General features: G+C 38.2%; 1 protein-coding gene across 9 annotated transcripts in view; it reads left to right on the top strand.

Moving 5' to 3' along the window:
- PIAS2 (protein inhibitor of activated STAT 2) overlaps window positions 1–20,593 on the top strand; it is a 100,292-nt gene that overhangs the window by 61,014 nt on the left and 18,685 nt on the right. For all 9 annotated transcript variants that reach the window (XM_043888744.1, XM_043888736.1, XM_043888739.1 and 6 more), the window contains 4 exons: window positions 218–291; window positions 5,240–5,400; window positions 13,661–13,794; window positions 16,089–16,260. In XM_043888744.1, the coding sequence (XP_043744679.1) occupies window positions 218–291; window positions 5,240–5,400; window positions 13,661–13,794; window positions 16,089–16,260 (541 nt within the window). The remainder of the gene's footprint in view (window positions 1–217; window positions 292–5,239; window positions 5,401–13,660; window positions 13,795–16,088; window positions 16,261–20,593) is intronic.

The following is a 20,593-nucleotide window of genomic DNA, read 5'->3' as shown; positions in this document are numbered from 1 at the left end:
TTGATTAAACATGTCATTTAGAGTTTGTAATTCTTTAACCTAATACTGGAAGTGTGGCTGTGTGTTCAGTACATTAATACTTAACATTTTGTTTTTGTAGTTTCTTGATCTATTGAAGTATTTGGGAAATTTTAAATAAGATGGCATATATTTCTGTAATTCTGTTCATAAGTCACAATTTTTTAAGCGTTGTGTTTATTGTTGATTTTCCCTCAAGTTAAAGAAAAACTTACTGCGGATCCTGACAGTGAGATTGCTACCACTAGCCTTCGGGTGTCCTTGATGTGCCCTGTAAGTAAAGCAGCGAAACATGCTGAGGCATTTTGCTTTTTTATAAATTACTAATTTTCCTATAAAAGTAAGTATGGGAATGAATGATACAGTATAAAATTTTGAACTTTTTTGGTTTCCCATTCAAGAATCTTCATGGATAAGGATTATAATTCCAAAGAAAGCAAGCATTCTTCAGGCAGTGACTAAGCAAAAAGAGATGTAAAAGGATATTGTATCGAAGAGGAAAGAGAGCTTTAGGTTCACAGTAATCTGTCACTGCTAATTATAGATAATCCACAGCTAATACTGAACATAGAGGGTTGGCTCCTTTTATCAGCATATAAACTGTGTTGAAAAATAGCAACAAAATTTTTAGGACCTAGTGCTAATTGATGGGAGAAACCAGGAATAGTGGATGAAGGCTTCTTTAAAATCACTATTGGGAAGGACCCTTTCTAGATGAGAGGAACTTTATGAGAGAAGTCCTGCAATTAGAAATTTATGATATGGTTGGGGGGGAGGGTTGGGTTTGGCAACCAGCTACCATTGTGTACAGTTTTTTAAATGGAAAGAGGATTGTGTCAGAGAAAGGGATAATTTGTTAAGCTCGTATTACGTGCTTCTTAGACTGTCTTAACTAGCAAACCTGTATGGAGTTGTTCCCATTTTGCTGATGAGGACCCTGAGACTGAGAGGGGTTGCTAACCCAGATCACACATTTAGGTTATAGTAGAACAAGGATAGGAGAAGGCAGTGGCACCCCACTCTGGTACTCTTGCCTGGAAAATCCCATGGACGGAGGAGCCTGGTAGGCTGCAGTCCATGGGGTCGCGAAGAGTCGGACACGACTGAGCGACTTCACTTTCACTTTTCACTTTCATGCATTGGAGAAGGAAATGGCAACCCATTCCAGTGTTCTTGCCTGGAGAATCCCAGGGACGGGAGCCTGGTGGGCTGCGTCTATGGGGTCGCACAGAGTCAAACATGACTGAAGCGACTTGGCAGCAGCAGCAGCAGAACAAGAATAAAGAGTTTGGTCTTCTGACATTATTCCAGTTTTCTTGACGAGGTAACATATTGCCACATGGGGCCAAAAATATAAATATTCTGATTATAAATCTACCTCTCTGTTATTCTGGAAAGCAGTATTTGCAGGTATCTTTCTAAAGCTTTATTATGTATTATCACTTACTTGAACTTACCTTTACTGAAAAGGGATAGAATTACATGAGATTGGGATTGCTTCCAAATTGGGAATCTGTGGTTATGAGCAGAGAGAAGGCCTGCAGGAGGACTTTAAGGCCCCGAGGGGGCAGTAGAGGCCCTCTCTAGGCACTGAGCATCAGTTCACTCCAGTGTCCTCACAGTGCCTTTTTCTCCTTCCCATGTTAAAATTGACACTAAATTGAAACACATGAAATTTCCATTTTGTTAGTCAGAAACAGTTTGGATATTAGAAATTTCTTAATGGTTTAACCCTAGTGTATCTGGCAGATACTCATTGCTGGCTATATTTTAAGCGCAGCCACTGTTTGGGAATGGAACTTGTGTTACTTCATGTTTTAGTATGTCAGCCTGTTGTCAGGAAGAAAGCACTTCTCTCTACTTCTCTTTACAACTAAGAAGTTGTACAGTTACAGAGTGCCATATTCTGTAAGTTTTTTTTTTTTTTTGAAGCATTTTTGTTTGTGTGTGTTTTTCCTCTTTTCCTTCAAACACTGTGCTATTCTACATGACAACAACCAAAACAATAACCAAATTGTTGGATTCTTGGACATTCAAAATAGTGAAAGTGGCATATTGAAGTGGTTGGCGTCTCTCCTGTATAAGAATAGGTTCCTTTCAGATGTGTCAGTTTTAAGAAAACCAACAGTTTTAAGAAAATTATCAGTTCTGTTATTTGAAGAAATAACAAGATCTTGTTTAAAGTTCATTAAATGTTTTCTTTCTCTGCTTACAAGTGAGAACAGATCTGTTTTGAGACTGTCTTTTGAGCTTTTCCTCAATATTCATTCTACCTGATGTTTTTCAGAACATTTTCTAAGAAAACAGTGAATGGTACTCTTCAGACTGTCCTACTGTTAACATATGTTGGGTTGATAACTGTAGGATGTGGTATATGTTATTAGAAAAGCAAGCATAGGTGTTTTGAACAAACTTAGAAGATAGATGATGGATCTTAGATTATGAAAGTAGTTTCAGAGGTAGAGACACTATAGCGAATGGAAATAAGACAGGAACTAGGATGGTGATGGGAACTGGAGAGGAAAGAAAGGATTATAGGCAGTTGGGAGGATAAGCCTAAAAAACCTTGGGTTTATTAGGCAAAAATTAGGGAAAATGATAGCTTAAGGTGGTGGGAGAAATGTTCTGTTTTCATGATATGTGAAATGTTCTGTTTTGTAAAGTGATTTAGAGTAGACATGAATGTGGAAAGTGAGAGTGTAGTCTATGATATCTGTCCTTGGGACCTAAGGGAGCTATGTTTTCAGCAGTAGTTGTTAAAGAGGGATCTGATTGAGTGTGTATAATTAACTTTTTGAACACAGTATCGTAATTTTACACAGAATTGAGATTGAACTGAAAACTGACCTTTTCTAGTCCTGTGGCCACTGCTGAGTTTTTCAAATATGCTGACATGTTGAGTGCAGCACTTTAATAGCATCTTTTAGCATTTTAAATAGCTCAGCTGGAATTCCCTCACCTCCACTAGCTTAGTTCATAGTAATGCTTCCTAAGGCCCACTTGACTTCACACTGCAGGATATCTGGTTCTAGGTGAGTGACCACACCATCGTGGTTATACCTGTCACTAAGACCTTTTTTGTATAGTTCTTCTGTGTATTTTTGCCACCTCCTCTTAATCTCTTCTGCCTCTGCTAGGTCTTTACCCTTTCTGTCCTTTATCATGCCCATCCTTGCGTGAAATGTTCTCTTGATCTCCCCAGTTTTCTTGAAGAGATCTCTAGTCTTTCCCATTCTGTTGTTTTCCTCTACTTCTTTGCATTGTTTATTGAAGAAAGTCTTACCTCTCCTTGCTATTCTCTGGAACTCTCTGTTCAGTTTGGTGTACATCCCTTACCTTTGGCTTCTCTTCTTTCCTCAGCTATTTGAAAAGCCTCCTTGTATAACTACTTTGCCTTCTTGGATTTCTTTTTCTTGGGGATGGTTTTGGTCACCACTGCCTGTACAGAGTTATGAACCTCCGTCCATACTTCTTCAGGCACTCTGTCTACCAGATCTAATCCCTTGAATCTATTCATCACGTCCACTGTCTAATCATAATTAATTATTATTTGGGTCATATCTGAATGGCCTAGTGGCTTCCCCTACTTTCTTCAATTTAAACCTGAATTTTTCAGTAAGGAACTCATGATCAGAGCCACACTCAGATCCAGTCTTGTTTTTGCTGACTGTATAGAGCTGCTCCATCTTCAGCTGCAAAGAACATAACCAGTCTGATTTTGGTATTGACTATCTGGTGATGCCCACGTGTAGAGTCTCTGTTGTTGAAAAGGGTGTTTGCTATGACCAATGCGTTTGCTTGGCAGAATTCTGTTAGCCTTTGCCTTGCTTCATTTTGTATTCCAAGGCCAAACTTACATATTACTCCAGGTATCTCTTGACTTGCTGCTTTTTCAATTCGATCCTCTGTGATGAAAGGACATCTTTTTTGGATCACTGCCTTGTTGGGGCGAAGGGTCTTCTGTAACTCAGTGAAGCTATAAGCCGTGCTGTGTAGGGCCACCCCAGACGGTTGGGTCATAGTAGAGAGTTGTGACAAAACGCGATTCACTGGAGGAGGGAATGACAAACCAGTCCCTCAGGTAGATTTTCTATAAGAATAAGAGAACTGGTTATAAACTGAGATTTTTTTGTAAAGGGAATATACAGGGAAGTTTGAAAGGCTTTACAGAATAACTTGGTCTGATCTAATCTGGATGTTATGTATGTCTTGATGTTCGTATTCCTCTACCAATTGGAATAAGAATTGAATAGAGAACTAGGTTAATCAGTATACTGACACTTCAACATATGTGATTATATGAAAGTAAAAAGTTTTCTTTCTTAAGTGAAAAATACATTTGCAGTTCATATCACATATATGAGACTGACTAGTATAGGTAACCAAAGATTAATAACCAAGAAAATCAGAAGGTTTTGAATAGACAGTTCTTGGAAGCACAAATGACGCTTAGAAGCTATAAAAAGCTCAGCTTCATTTAGAAATGTATTACAAAGCTATAATGGGGTGTTTTTCACCTATCAGATTGGCAGAGGTTAAAGGATTAAAAAACTGCTATGTTGATAAGGTTGAGGGGAGCCAAGCACATTAATACATGTATATGTGTAAATCACTAGGTAGTTTCTGTGAAAGTTAGTTTGTCATTGGGACAAAAATCACAGATATGCTTGGACTCAAAATTTCTCCTTCTAGGAATTTATCCCATAGCTATTTATTGCAGCATCATCTGTAGTGATAAAGGATTAGAAACAGTTTAAATATAAGTACAGAATTGTGTGAATTGCATGCCACCATTTCTGTGAAAATATTTTTTAAAAGACATGCTTGATTATGCATAGAACCATCTATGAAAGAACATGCAAGAGGTGGATGGCAGAGGTTCCCTTTAAACAGGAGAAGAGGTGAAACAGAGACATGTTTTCATTTTTTAAAAAAATTATTTATTTGTAATTGAAGGATAATGCTTTAAATGTTTTCATTTTATATGTATCTTTGTCTACCTGTGATTTTACAAGTTTTACTTACTTTCAGAAAGTGAAATGGTCTTTTAAAAATTATAGCTCAAGCAGTGAATACAAATACAGTATATTGGAGTCTTGATGGAAATAAATTCTGGCTTGAATTTCTTTTTCATTTTGTTAGTCTTGTATGACTTCTTCAGATTTTTATGACTTGAGGCTTTGTTCTCCTTTCTGAAATGACTTTCCATGTTGTCTTCTAGTTAGGGAAAATGAGGCTGACAATCCCATGCCGTGCTGTGACTTGTACACACCTACAGTGTTTTGATGCTGCCCTTTATCTGCAAATGAATGAGAAGAAACCCACCTGGATTTGTCCTGTGTGTGACAAAAAAGCTGCCTATGAAAGTCTAATTTTAGATGGGTAAGTATATCCCAACATAATACTTAATTATACTCAATCTTATTTTTAAACTGTAGTTAGTGGCCCTTCTGTCTCTACAGTATTATAGTGTTGGGGGCAAGAGGGTGAGTAGTTTCCTTTTCTTTTTCTTTCCATGATCATATTTCATTACCTATAGGAAAGAGGGTAAAATCCCCTTAGTGATGTCATTTTGCTTTTCTAGAACTAGAAGAGCAATGAAGTCTCTGCAAAAACATACTAATTAAGTGGTAGGGTAAATAGAGTTGTGTTATGCAGCGGGTAAGTTTAAAGTGGGAATTCACTTCTAGGTTTTTCTGACTCTGGAGCCCAAACTCTTAAGCAGAATTGCTCATATTGTGTATGTTGAAATTAGGAAAATAATACAACCTAATTGTTAGTAAGTAATGTGTGTATACATTATCATTTTCATTCAATATAGAGTGAAAAATAACCTAGATCTTTAAAGATAATTCTGCAGCAGGTTTTTTTGAAGTTTGAAAAGAGTATTACTATAGAGAGGAATGAGACAGTAAAGAGTGGTGGGACTTTTTCTGTCTGTAAACTTTTACTTTTTAACTTGCTTTGAAATAATTTAAAACTTACCAAGAAATTGTTAATAGTAGCATAATGTGTCAGTTGTTAACATTCTGCCGTATTGTTTTACCACATTGCCTCCTAATTTGTATGTATTTTTGTGTGTGTGTGTGTCTGTGTATGGAGAGAAGAAGACAATTATCACTGTTCTCAGGAACCTTTGAACCATTTGAGAAGTTGCATGTTTCATGCCCTCTTGCCTATTCATATTTTAGGGTGTGCTTCTGGATACTTGACACTGTGTCGTGGGTACACTGCTTATCGTTAATGTGTTTTAGAGAGTTTCGGAGGTTTCATTTGAACAAACACTTGTTTTTTTGTCAGAAACTTCAAGATTTCATTTTTCCCCCCTTTCATTCATGCAGTTCTTTATTCTATTATGCATTCTTTCATGAATTCTTTCAACATAATACGTATTAATTACTTGCCTTGTGTCAGGTCTAAAATTGAGACAATAAAGAATTGTGTAGTAAATGTTAAGTGCTGTAAGGTAAAGAGTGGAACTCTGTGAAGAGAACTGGGGATGGGGAAGAAACTGCCGGTGGGGAGTATGCGATCGCATTACTACACCTCACCTGGTTGTTGGTCAGTCGGCTCACCAGCACTTAATGAATATTCTCTCTTCATAGGTTTAGGACACTGCCTCCATCATTTAAAAATTTGTATACACAAGTGTCATTTCTGCGCTGTTATTTGTGCCGTTGATCAAAGTATTGTTCAGTATAAAACTGTTTTAATTATTGGATTTCTGTTATGCATTAATATCTCTTAGGCCTTATGAATCAGAATTTTCTTGACCATCATTGCAGTTGGCCATATTCACTTGAATGAAAGCATTCTTAAATTACACAAATCTTGTTTTGATTTTGATTGGAATTTTGTTTTTCATATAATTGGGGAAAATACATATTTAAAGTTTTACATCTTCTAAGGAAGGTAGCGTTTTTCCTCATTCATTTTTATCAGTTTTATTGTGGTAGAAGAACTATCCCTGTTTAAAGTGTACAATTTGATACATTTTGACCCCATATATACCTGAAATATCATTAAAATATGACAACAAATATGTCTATCACACTTGAAGTTTTCTCAGTTCTTTTGGGACTCCATGGACTGTAGCTCACCAGGCTCCTCTGTCCATGGGTTTCTCGGGAAGATACTGGGATGAGTTGCCGTTTCCTTCTCAGGAGGGCTTCCTCACCCAGGGACCAGACCCGTGGCTCCTGCATTTGCAGGTGGATTCTTTAGCTCTGAGCCACCTGGGAAGCAAGGTGGCTGGAGAAGAAAATGGCAACCCACTCCAGTATCCTTGCCTGGAGAACCCCATGGACAGTATGAAAAGGCTAAAAGATAGGATGCTGGAAGATGAGCCCCCCACAGGTCAGAAGATGTCCAGTATGTTACTGGGGAAGAGTGGAGGGCAGTTAATAATAGCTCCAGAGAGAATGAAGCAGCTGGGCCAAAGCAGAAATGACATTCAGCTGCAGAAGTGTCTGGTGGTAAAAGCAAAGTCCGATGCTATAAAGAACAATATTGCCTAAGAACCTGGAATGTTAGCTCCAGGAATCAAGGTAGATTGTATGTGGTCCAGGAGAAGATGGTAAGATTGAACATTGACATTTTAGGAATTTGAACTTTCAGATGACTTATTATATCTACTACTGTGTGCAAGAATCTGTAGAAGTGGAGTAGCCCTCGAAGTCAACAAGAGAGTCTGAAATGCAATATTTGGTGTATAGTCTCAAAAAGGACAGAATGGTCTCGGTTCATTTCCAAGGCAGACCCTTCATCATCACAGTAATCCAAGTCTGTGCCCCAAATACTAACACCAGAGAAACTGAAGTTGACCAGTTCTGTGAAGACCTACAATACTTTCTAGAACTAATAGCAGAAAAAGATATGCTTTTCATTGTAAGGAATTGGAATGCAGAAATGGAAAGTCAAGAGATATCCGAACTAGCAGGCAGCTTTGGCCTTGGAGTACAAAATGAAGTATGTCCGTGGAATTCTCCAGGCAAGAAATTCTGGGGTGGGTAGCCATTCTCTTCTCCAGGGGATCTTCCCTACCCAAGGATCAAAGCCAGGTCTCCTGCATTGTGGGCAGATTCTTCACCACTTGAGCCACCAGGGAAGCCCCAAATGAAGCAGGACAAAGGCCAGCAAAGTTTTGTTAAGAGAACACACTGGTCACAGCAGACACCCTCTTCCAGCAACCCAAGAGATGACTCTGCACATGGACATCACCAGATGGTCAATACCAAGATCATATTGATTTTTCTTTGCAGTCAGAGATGAAGAAGCTCAATATAGAAAGCAAAAACAAGACCTGAAGTGGACTGGCTCAGATTATGAGCTCTTTATTGAAAAATTCAGGCTTAAATTGAAGTAGGGAAAAACTACTAGGCCATTCAGGTATGACCTAAATCAAATCCCTTATGATTATGCAGTGGATGTGACAAATAGATTCGAGGGATTAGATCTGGTAGACAGAATGCCTGAAGAACTATGGATGGAAGTTCATAACACTGTATAGGAAGCAGTGACCAAAGCCATCCCCAAGAGAAGTAAAGAAGGCAAAGTGGTTGTCCAAGGAGGCTTTACAGATAACCTCAGGAAAGAAGAGAAGTTAAAGGCAAGGGAGAAAGGGAAAGATATACCCAGCTGACCACCGAGTTCCGGAGAAGAGCAAAGAGCGATCAGAAGGCCTTCTTAAATGAACAGTGCAGAAAAATAGAGGAAAACAACAGAATGGGAAAGACTAGAGATCTCTTCAAGAAAATTGGAGAAATCAAGAGAACATTTCATGCAAGTATGGGCACGAGAAAGGATATAAAGGGTAAGCACCTCACAGAGGCAGAAGATATTAAGAGGAGGTGGCAAGAATACACAGAACTATACAAAAAAGGTCCCAATGACCCAGATAACCATGATGGTGTAGTCACTCACCTAGAGCTGGACATCTTGGAGTGTACAGTCAAGTGGGCCTTAAGAAGCATTACTATGAAGAAAGCTACTGGAGGTGAGGGAATTCCAGTTGAGCTATTTAAAATGCTAAAAGATGATGCTAGTAAATCATCTACACTAGTATGTCAGCAAACTTGGAAAATTCAGCAGTGGCCACAGGATTGAAAGTTTTAATTTTCATTCCAATTCCAAAAATGAACAATGCTGAAGAATGTTCAAACTACTATACAGTTGTTCTCATTTCACATGCTAGCAAGGTTATGCTCAGAACCCTTCAGTCTAGGCTTCAGCTGTACTTGAACTGAGAACTTCCAGATGTACACTCTGGCTTTCTAAGAGGCAGAGGAACTAGAGATCAAAATGCCAACATTTGTTGGATCATGGAGAAAGCCAACAGGTTTAGTTCTTGATAAACATCCACTACTTCACTGACTATGCTAAAGCCTTTGTGTGGATCACAAAAAAACTATGGAAAATTCTTAAAGAGGTGGGAGTACCAGACCGCTTTACTTGTCTGCTGAGAAACTTGTGTGTGGGTCAAGAAGCAACAGTTAAAACAACATATTGGTTCAAAATTGGGAAAGGAGTACAACAAAACTATATGTTGTTATCCATTTTATTTAACTTATACACATAGTACATCATGTGAAATGCCAGGCTGGAATCAGGATTACTGGGAGAAATATCAGTAACCTCAGATATGCAGATGATAGCACTCTAAGAGTAGTAAGTGAACAGTAACTAAAGAGCCTCTTGATGAAGGTGAAAGAGGAGTGTTGAAAAAGCTGGTTTGAAACTTAGCATTCAAAAAACTAAGATCATGGTATCTGGTCTCATCACTTCATGGCACATAGAAGGGGGAAGAGTGGAAGCAGTGACAAATTTTGTTTTCTTGAGCTCCAAAATCACTCTGGATGTTGACTGTAACCATGAAATTAAAAGAGGCTTGCTCCTTGGAAGGAAAACTGTGACAGACCTAGCCAGCATATTATTAATAAAAAGCAGAGACATGAGTTTGCTGACAAAGGTCTGTACAATCAAAGGTGTGGTTTTTCCAGTAACTACCTGCAGATGTGAAAGTTGGACCATAATGTAGGCTGAACACCGAAGAATTGATGCTTTTGAGTTGTGGTGTTGGAGAAGACTTTTGAGAGTCCTTTGCACTGCAAGGAGATCAATCCAGTCAATCTTGAAGGAAATCAACCCTGAATATTCATTGAAAGGACTGTTGCTGAGGCTTCAGTATTCACTGTTGAAGAACAGACTTCAATTCTTTGGTCACCTGATGCAAAGCACCAACTCACTGGAAAAGACTCTGATGCTGGGAAAGATTGAAGGGGAAAGGAATAGGGGGCGGCAGAGAATGAGATGGTTAGATAGCATCACCAACTCAGTCACGAATCTGAGCAAACTCCTGGAAATAGTTGAGGACAGAAGAGCCTGATGTGCTACATACAGTCCTTGTGGTCACAAAGAGTCGGGCTCAACTTAGCGACTGAACAGTAACAACAGTTTTCTCATGTATCTTTCTAACCTCTCATTATTTCCTCAGTCAAACACTATATGCTTACTGTTTCTATAGATAGTTCTGGATTTTCTAGAATTGTGTATGAATGGCATCATAAAGTGTATTTCCTTTGTCTAACTTACTTTTATTCAGTACACTTACTTTGAGGTTTGTCCACATTGCTGTATGTACCAATAGTTTGTTCATTTTTATTGCTGAGTAGCATTCCATTGTACAGATAGCCCACAGTTTATCAATTCATTGTAGATGTGTTGTTTCTGATTTGGGGTCTTGCAAATAAATCTGCTAACAACATTCATGTCCAAGTCTTTGTTCTGATGTTTTAATTTTTCTTGGGTAAGTACTCAGGAGTGGAATCCCTGGTCACATGCTAGGCGTATGCTTAATTTTTCAGTAAATTACCAAGCTGTTTTCCAATGTGATTGTACTATTTTATATTCCCATTAGCAGTGTATGAGAGTTCTAGTTACTCCACAGTCTCATCAACATTTGGTATTGTTAGTTTTTTAAACTTTAGACATTCTACTGATATGTGGTTGTACCTCATTGTGGATTTAATTTAATGCAAATAAGGGATTTGCATTTCCCTTATTTCTATACTGAACATCTTTTTGTGTGTTTATTTGCCATCTCTGTATCTTTGGTGAAGTGACTGCTTAAATTTTCACTCATTTTTCATTTGGGTTTTTCGTTTTCATGTTACTGAGTTTTGGTAACTCTGTACATACTGTGGATGTACGTCCTATTGTCAGATAATGTAATTTGTAAATGTTTTGTGCCACATCCTCTTTTTAGGCTCTTAACAGTGTCTTTCAAAGAGCAGTGGTTCTTGGATTAAGGCCAGTTTATCAGGGTTTTCTTTTATGTCCTGTGCCTTTGATATCATACTGAAGATATTTTCCCCTAACCTAGGGTCACAAAGATTTTCTCCTTGCTTTCTTTAGAAGTCTTTTCATTGCATTTTACACTTAGCTGTCTTGTCTGTTTCAAGTTAATTTTTATATGTGGTGTGAGATAAAAATCAAGGTTTTAGCTTCATTTTTGTTTCTGGCATATGGTCATGTGGTTGTTCTGCCACGCTTGTTGAAGAGATTGGCTTTTACTCACTGCATTGCCTTTGCGTCAGTTTTTCAAAAATCAGTTTGCCGTATGTGTGTGGGTTCATCTTTGAACTTTATTCTGTTGATTTGTATATGTTTATGTCAGTATTGCACTGTCTGGAAATCAGAGTAATATGAGACTTCTAATTTCTTTCTTTCTTAAAATTATTTTGGCAATTATAGATCTTTTGCATTTCATTGCACATTTTAGAGTCAGCTGGTCAATTAGAAGAAAACCCTGTTTGTTTTACTTGTATAATGTTGACTCTGTAGATCAGTTAAGGGTGACTGCACAATAATAAGTCTTTTAATCTATGAACATGATATATATAGCTATTGATTAATTAGGTTTCAGTAATATTTGGTAGCTTAATATTGGTCTTGTGTGCCTTATGTCAGATTTTTCCCATTATTTCATGTCTTTGATGTGGTATTGGTTTTTATATTAATTTCTCTTTGTTATATTATATGGAAATGTAGTTGATTTTTGTTTATCTTGAAACTCTGCTAAATGCATTTTGTAGTTCTAGTTGCATTACATAGAACATAGAATGTTCTGTATAGAAAAGTTAATACTTTATGAATAAAGACAGTTTTACTTTTTCCTTTTTAATTTAGATGCCTTTTATATTTTTATCTTGCTCTCTTGAACTGACTAGTCTGTTTACATGATTATTTGCATTAATTGATTTTCAAATATTAGACTAACCTTTCATTCTGAAGATAAACCCCACTTGGTCATGATTTGCTATGCTCTATATTGTTGGGTTTGTTTTGCTAAGTTCATGAGAGAGAGTGGTCTGTGTTCCTGTAATGTCTGTTTTTACTGTCAGAGTAGTGCTGGCCTTATGGGGTTTCCCAGGTGGTGCAGTGGTAAAGAACCCTCCTGCCAGTGCAGGGGACACAAGAGACATGGGTTTGATCCCTGGGTGGGGACGATGCCCTGGAGGAGGAAATGGCAGCCCACTCCAGCATTCTTGCCTGGAGGACCCCATGGACAGAGCAGCCTGGTGGGCCCAGTTCATGGGGTTGCAGAGTCAGACTCGACTGTGCAGCTGAGCACCCACACAGTGCTGGCATTATAGGTGAGCTGGAAAGTCATGGTACTGTGTCTCCTCAGATATTTGGTAGAATTTCATACTGAAGACATTTGGGCCTGGAATTTTCTTTGTGGTAAAGTTTTTACAAATTCAGTTTCTTTAACGGACACAGGGTTCCTTGGGTTATTTATTGCTTTTTGAGTAAGTCTAAGTCTGACTAGAAGTTTGTCAGTTTTATTGATCTTAAAGTACTTGCTTTTGGTTTCTTTGTTTTTCCTCTATTTTATTTTTTCCCTTTTTTTTTAATGCTCTTTGTTATTTTCCTTCTCTGGTCACTTTAGTTTACTTTTTTCTAGTTCTGTTTCGGTAGAAGGTGGGGTTCTTGATTTGCATCCTTTTGTAATGTTGGAAGATTGTATGGCTTTAACTACCTTCTACAGATTTTAGTATATTTTCATTTCCATTCAGTTCAAAATACTTGGAGTGTTTTAATATTATCTTTGTGTCATGAGTTGTTTTGTTTAATTTCCATATATTTTTCTGAAGTTGTTTTCCAATTTCATTTCATTTTGATCCTGTAACATAATTTATATGCTGAGTTATTTTAAATTTATTGAGACTTTGGTGTCCCTATTTCTGCCTCCTTTCCCCATCCCTGTGATCCTTTTTTCTTGATAATAAGCCTATAAATTATTTCTTGTACAGTAATTTTTGTGTTTGGTTTATACGTTATGTTGAGGGTTGTTTCCTTATTGCAAGTCCCAGCAAGAATGTTCCAGGTGTCTATTTTTGGTTAATCACTGATTTTTAAGGTGATACTCAGTAAGTCATTTAACTCTTTTGTTGCCTGTTGAGGAGCTAAAGCCTGGGAGGAGGGAGGTGCTAATAGTTGTTATAAAGTGTGAAGTATTAAAACACCAAACAAACAAAAAAAGCATTAGTTTTTGTCTCCAAGGTAAAAGATATTACTTTGTTATTTCACCTTTGAGCAAAGCCATGCAATTACGTTTCTGTTCTTCTCACTTGGTTTATAGGCTTTTTATGGAAATTCTCAATGACTGTACTGATGTGGACGAGATCAAATTCCAAGAAGATGGTTCTTGGTGTCCAATGAGACCGAAGAAAGAAGCTATGAAAGTATCCAGCCAACCATGTCCAAAAATAGAAAGTATGTGCAGAGTGGCCGCAGAGAGCAAAGCAGTGAGACTCGTGTGTTGTTATCTGTAGCATTAACCTTGGCCAGTAGAACTACTGTTAGGAGTTCAGTGTGCTCAGTTTACCTTTTGATCATTACACATCTTATTTCTCCCGAATGGTTTTTCTTCTTAAGACATATGCAGAGGTTTATACCACATTATAATCAGTCTTTTCATAGTATATTTTCCATATATAAAGTAAATAACCATCTAAATTGTCTTATTATTTTTTACTGAAGTATAATCACTGTACAATATTATCAAAGTTAAAGGGGTACAGTATAGTGACTGACGGTTTTTAAAGGTTATACTGCATTTATAGTTAATTGTAAAATATTGGCTGTATTCCCTGTGTTGTACCACATATCCTAGTAGCTTATCCTGAACCTAACGGCTGTACCTCCTGCTTCCCACCCCTCTAAGGCCCCTCTTCTCTTCCTTCTTCCCACTTGTAGCCACTAACCTGTTCTCTGTATCTGTGAGTGTGCTGCTTTTTTGTTATATGCATCAGTTGCATTTTTTAGATTCCACATATAAGTGATTTCATATAGTATTTGTCTCTGTCTGATTTTTTTTCACTTTAGCATCATGCCGTTCAAGTTCATCCATGTTGGTGCAAGTGGCAAAATTTTTTTCTGTTTTTAATGTCCGTGTGTGTGTGTTTGTGTGTATGTGTGTAGGTACACACCGTACCTTCTTTATCCATTTATCTGTTGATGAACACTTAGGTTGCTTCCATATCTTGGCAGTTGTAAATAATGCTATTATGAGCTTTGGGGTGCATGTATCTTTTTGAATTAGTGTTTTTGTTTTTCAGTATATACCCCGGAGTGGAATTGCTGGGTCATGTGGTAGTTCTGTTTTTAGTGTTTTGATAAACTGCTGTATTGTTTCCCATTGTGACTGCACCAATACATTCCTACCAACAGTAATCAAGAGTTACCTTTTCTCCATATCCTCACCAATATATTGCCTGTAGTCCTTAGACTCATCTTAATATGTGGTGCTTGTTACAACATGAAAATTTATAAGTGACATTTCTGTGGATAGTTTTCCAGAATTGTTTTTAGAGTGTCTGTAGGAGGAACCCCAAGTAGACATGTGGTTAGAGAAGCTGCATTTTCCATTAATGGAGAGTAGGGAAAGATGATCACAGGTTAGTTGGTTTAAAAAAAAAAGGTGAGTTTAAAGCTCATTGCTTTGTGGGAAGAAATATGACCCTGAGTTACTTAGCTCTGCCTTCAGCTCCCTGTGATGTCCATGCTGAGTGGGGAGATTTAGGGCCATCTGAGAAATTGAAACCTGTAGGTGAACCTAGTTTCTTTTTATCTGACATAGTCCACTCACTGAATTTTGTGCTGACTGTGTTTCACATTCTGACAATGTAATGAATAACAGGTATTCAGAGTAGGAAGAGAGGAAAAAGTGAAGGATTTATGTCAGTATTAATCATTCTCCTGTGTTGTTACTGAACCTGTGGGAATGATCAAGTTTTCCCTCATATGTGAGAAAAATAGTGATTTAATTAGTTGCTACTGCTTTTCCATTATCAAGTAGCATGCATTTTCTACTAAGTAGATTGTAGAGCATAATATATTTTCTTTGAAATAGTGAGTTACATATCGTGTAAGACTATGGAAGTGGGCAGAAAGGAGAACCTAAGTAGGTAATTGGTAAGAAAAACTTTGAATGTCTGAGTAACTTGTTAAAGTGAGATAGTTGGGGTTTTTTTCAACTGATATTATCCAGGTGAACATTTTATCCAGTTCTGGCTTGTGGTGAAGAGCTTATGTATTCTTTGATGTAAGCACCAGTGCTTTGTTAGAATGGAAGTGTATGATTGTGACTTAGTACTACCACGTCTGTGAGAATACACAGCCAGTAAAGCCACATACTCTTGTCCATGGCCAGAGACCAGCCCCTTAACTCCAGATGTCTGTCTATAATGTGAGTCCTCACCGGGGGAGATAGTGTGAGGAGCAGGATCTACACAGATCTACTGGCAGTCCTGGGGAGATAACTCGGCAGGTGCTCTCTGAAAGAGGTTTTGGTCTTCTCACAAGGCATAGTGCTCCCTGTCTCCTAGGTAAGCAGTCGTTTTATAGATGGATGTCTGAAGTTAGAGAGCTCGTCTCTGTCCATGGGACAGAGTATGGGCTTTATGGGCTGTGTATTCTCCAGGACATGCTACACAGTTTAAAACTTTCTGGCTGGAGCTTGTGTTACACCTCTCACTTTTTTCCCCCCCTCTGTTCTCTCCATGTAGCTGCAGCTGTCCTCAGTAAGCCTTGTGCAGTGACTGTAGCCAATGAGGCAAGCAAGAAGAAAGTGGATGTCATTGACCTAACAGTAGAAAGCTCTTCTGATGAAGAGGAAGGCCCTCCTGCCAAAAGGAAATGCATCTTTATGTCAGAAACACAAAGCAGCCCAACCAAAGGGTTTGTGAATTTATAGTTCACTATTGTTTATTACACTTGGAACTAACTGTTCTTGGGTTAGATTTGTAAATGGCTCTTGGAGAGTGGCATAACTATAGAGGGCCACTTTAATTTGTGTTCTGTTCAGTTGAAATATTTTCAAATGAGCATGTTGTTCATGGGAAAGCAAATTTTGATGAAGAAGATATTCCCATCTTTGGGAAGTGAAGATTGATATCTTCTCATGTCTAAATATTTCATATTGAACACTTTCTGTTATTTTCTTGACTCTCTTTGTAAGGAGTAAATTTGGCATCACAGACCACCGTGAGGAAGTGGAGTGTGTGGAGTGTGTAATTGGCAATCTGACCAATGTGGATTCTAATTTTGACACCATTGCTTACTTGTTCTGTGATCTTGGATGAAATATTTAACTTGTTTGAGCCTCCTTTTCCTGTTCTGTAAAATGGGGTTAAATAATGCCTACCTCATAAGGTTATATTCAGGTTTCAATAAGATAATGCAAGAGTTCAGCCTGATTCAGGCCCATGGTAATTTTCTTAGTAAAAAATGATTGCCTTCCCTTCTTACCCTCTCCAAGGCACAGTGTGGGCAAGTAAATGTGGTCTAGCATTTATTTGTAAGGCATCTGGCAGAAGCTGTTGCTGACGTAGTAAGTGACAGGTTTAAGTAATTCGCAATAGATACTTCTGAGAGATTTTGGAACCTGCAGCAAAGTAGCAGAGGGTTCTGTCGACTGACATCCCATGAGCATATTATTTCAAAGTTGAGTGTGCCAGTCTTATCTTTTGACCTCTCATTGCACTTCTTTTCTCTAATGGCTTTTTGGGGTATAATTTACATATCATAAAATCCCACATCTGAAGTCTTGAGTTGCACAGTTCAGTGGTTTTAGTAAATTCATAGATATGCAGTTATCATCACAACTCAGTTGTGGAATATTCTCAACACCCAGTAAACATCTCTCATGTTCGTTTGAGTTAATCCCCATGCACACTCCAGTAGGCAACCGTTGATCTTCTTTTTATTGCTATAAATTTGCCTCCTCTAGGCATTTTATACAAGTGGAGTTATATTCTCGGTGCACTTTTGAAACATTCCTTTTTTACAGTTAACTTTTGAAACCAGGAGAATTAAAGCTTTCTGTGCTGCCTTCTTCACTGTTAAAATACTTGTATTTCCAGATGTGGTTTCCACATCACAGTGAGAGTGCATTTTTTTTCTTAGTGGAACTGAAAATGAAATAAGTATTTCAACTGGGATTTTTTTCTGGGATGCTGATCATTTATGGTTTCTTTCAGACAATTTGGTTGGCACTTCTAGAATTTAAAGACTTCCCTGGTGGCTCAAAAGCATCTGCCTACAATGCGGGAGACCCGGGTTCAATCCCTGGATAGGGAAGATCCCCTGGAGAAGGAAATGGCAACCCACTCCAGTACTCTTGCCTGGAAAATTCCATGGACAGAGGAGCCTGGTGGGCTACAGTCAAGGGGGTCGCAAAGAGTCGGACACGACTGAGTGACTTCAGTGTCAGTGTCTAGAATTTAAATGATAAAAAATGAAAATAGAGTTTTGAAATGTTTACTGGCTTATATGTGATATTTCCAGAGTTTACTCTCCAATGAAATGCTTTAGAACACACTGGGGAAACGTAGGTTGCACAGTATTACATATATAGTTAGATGGATTCACACCAGGTTGAAGGGTTACTGTCCTCTTGGAGGGTATCTCTGGTGGCTCACAGTAAGGGTCATCTGAGATGACCTCACCTCGCTGAGGAATCAGGACAGTTCACACCTGTGATCAGCTACCACAGAGAGAGATGTTGAGTCTCATCTAGGTTAAAAAGGAAAAACCTAACATTTAGAGTATAAGGTGGAAATTTGTGACTAAATCAGCAACACGTGAAAATTTTGGTTTAAATTGTTTGTAAAGTGCAGCTACCCCGCTCATTCCACGAAGCTGGCATAATTCTTAATACCCAAACTTGACTTATACATTAACAACCAAACAGGAAAACTGTTATGAAACAGGCTTACATTAGGAAGATCGATGAAAATTCTGAATTCAGTCTTAGTAAATTATTTAATAATATATTAAAATGGCATCCTTTAATACCAAGTAGAGTTTATCCAAGAATGCTTTATAATTAGGAAATACATTGATTAAAATGGATCTTGTCATAGACAACTAAGCCCTCCACATCTGTGGATTCTGGCAACTGTGGATCGTCACAGATAGCTAGAGGAAAATATTTTGTTTTTAAGTTTCCAAAAGCAGGAACTATTTCACATAGCATTTGCATTGTATTAGATATTATAAGGTATAAAGTAATCTAGAGATGAATTAACTTATGGAGGATGTGCAAACACTACAGTATTTTAGGTAAGGGCTTCAGGATCTGTAAATTTTGGTATCCTTTTGGGGAGAGGGTCCTTGCACCAAGTCTGCTGTGAATACTGAGGGACGACTGTATATCATCATGTTAAGAGATGATGGCCTTCTGTAAATTAACACACACTTAGATAGACGCTCTCTGAAGTGTCAGAATTCACTTAATGGTTTACCACTTGAGCTGATTTGTTCTTAGATTGCATTAATAAAAGAAGCAGTATCCAGGATACATACCCATGCCAGTTCTGTTCCGTTTTAGGCTAAATGACTTTCACTTAGACCATTTCAGTCAGGGCTTTCATCAAGAACAGTATTAATGAGAGCAGCCAGAGGAGGGAAAGAGGATGGTGAATGGTGGAAACTAGCCTGGTGGATGAGTGGGTCTAAGGACTGAAGCTGTGAAGCCAGGAGAAGAGAAAATGTGATATTTACCTTGTAGGTCTTGAACAGGAGTCACTGATGAACTGGGTTAAGTTTATTCTTTGTTACAGCATTTGGCAGATACAAGGCCTGTAGAGGAATGATACATGAAAACTTTCCATTGGAGTTTTCTGAACGCTAAGAACGGTGATATTTTGTGTTAAAATCACATTTTCTGTGTTAAGGTAGAGTAGATGCCACTTGTGCAGGGGTCACAGTGGAGACCATACTGTGGTTATTTCATCTGTGTAATCCCTTCCAACTCTTAAGATTTTTTCTTTTTTTTCTGGTTTTGTATCTGGTCATTCTTTTCATGTCCTCCCTTTTGTGTCAGCATCTGGAAATTTTCCCTAAGTTGTAAATTTATCATAGGGCTTCTCAGTGTTAGTAAGCAAATGGGGAATAGAGGGAAAATAAGACTTTTAGAAAACCTCTGGTGTTTTTCTAAATTAATAGATAATTTAAAAATATTATGTCCCTACCCCATGCATTGGAAATTGAGTGATTGCTTTGTCATTAATAAAGAGGTATTCTCAAGACAGGAAACAAAGATTAGAGATAGATTAAGAATCATTGCATCCATGAAATTAAAAGATGCCTTGGAAGAAAAGTTATGACCAACCTAGATAGCATATTAAAAAGCAGAGACATTACTTGGCCAACAAAGGTCCATCTAGTCAAGGCTATAGTTTTTCCAGTGGTCATGTATGGATGTGAGAGTTGGACTGTAAGGAAAGCTGAGCGCCAAAGAATTGATGCTTTTGAACTGTGGTGTTGGAGAAGACTCTTGAGAGTCCCTTGGACTGCAAGGAGATCCAACCAGTCCATCATAAAGGAGATCAGTCCTGGGTGTTCGTTGGAAGGACTGACGCTGAAGCTGAAGCTCCAATACTTTGGCCACCTCATGTGAAGAGTTGACTCATTGGAAAAGACCCTGATGCTGGGAGGGATTGGGGGCAGGAGGAGAAGGGGACGACAGAGGATGAGATGGCTGGATGGCATCACCGACTCAATGGACATGAATTTGAATAAACTCTGGGAGTTGGTGATGGACAGGGAGGCCTGGCATGCTGTGATTCATGGGGTCGCAGAGTTGGACAGATGGAGCAACTGAACTGAACTGAAGAATCATTCGGAATTGGTAGCAGAATTGAATCTTTTAAAATATTTTTATGATCATAAAATGGGAACACCTGGTGAATTTCAGGTTTATAGATAAAAATTCAAGTTATTGAAATTTCAGACATCTAAGTCTGGGCCAAGTATGATGAATTTAGTGATCTAGTACTCTAGAATACTAATATTTACTATCTAGCAGTATGCCAGCAATTTCCTTTTGTGCTGTGAAATTATGTTGTTGTTCAGTCACTAATTCATGTCTGACTCTTTGAAACCCCGTGGACTGCAGCATGCTAGGCTTCCTTGACCTTTAGTATCTCCTGGAGTTTGCTCAAACTCATGTCCATTGAGTAGATAGTACTCTTCACATCAGGTGCCCCAAATACTGGAGCTTCAGCAT

This window comes from Cervus elaphus, chromosome 27 (assembly GCF_910594005.1).
Source record: "Cervus elaphus chromosome 27, mCerEla1.1, whole genome shotgun sequence".
In the NCBI taxonomy this organism is placed as follows: Eukaryota; Metazoa; Chordata; class Mammalia; order Artiodactyla; family Cervidae; genus Cervus; species Cervus elaphus.
This window is presented reverse-complemented; position numbering and strand designations above follow the sequence as displayed.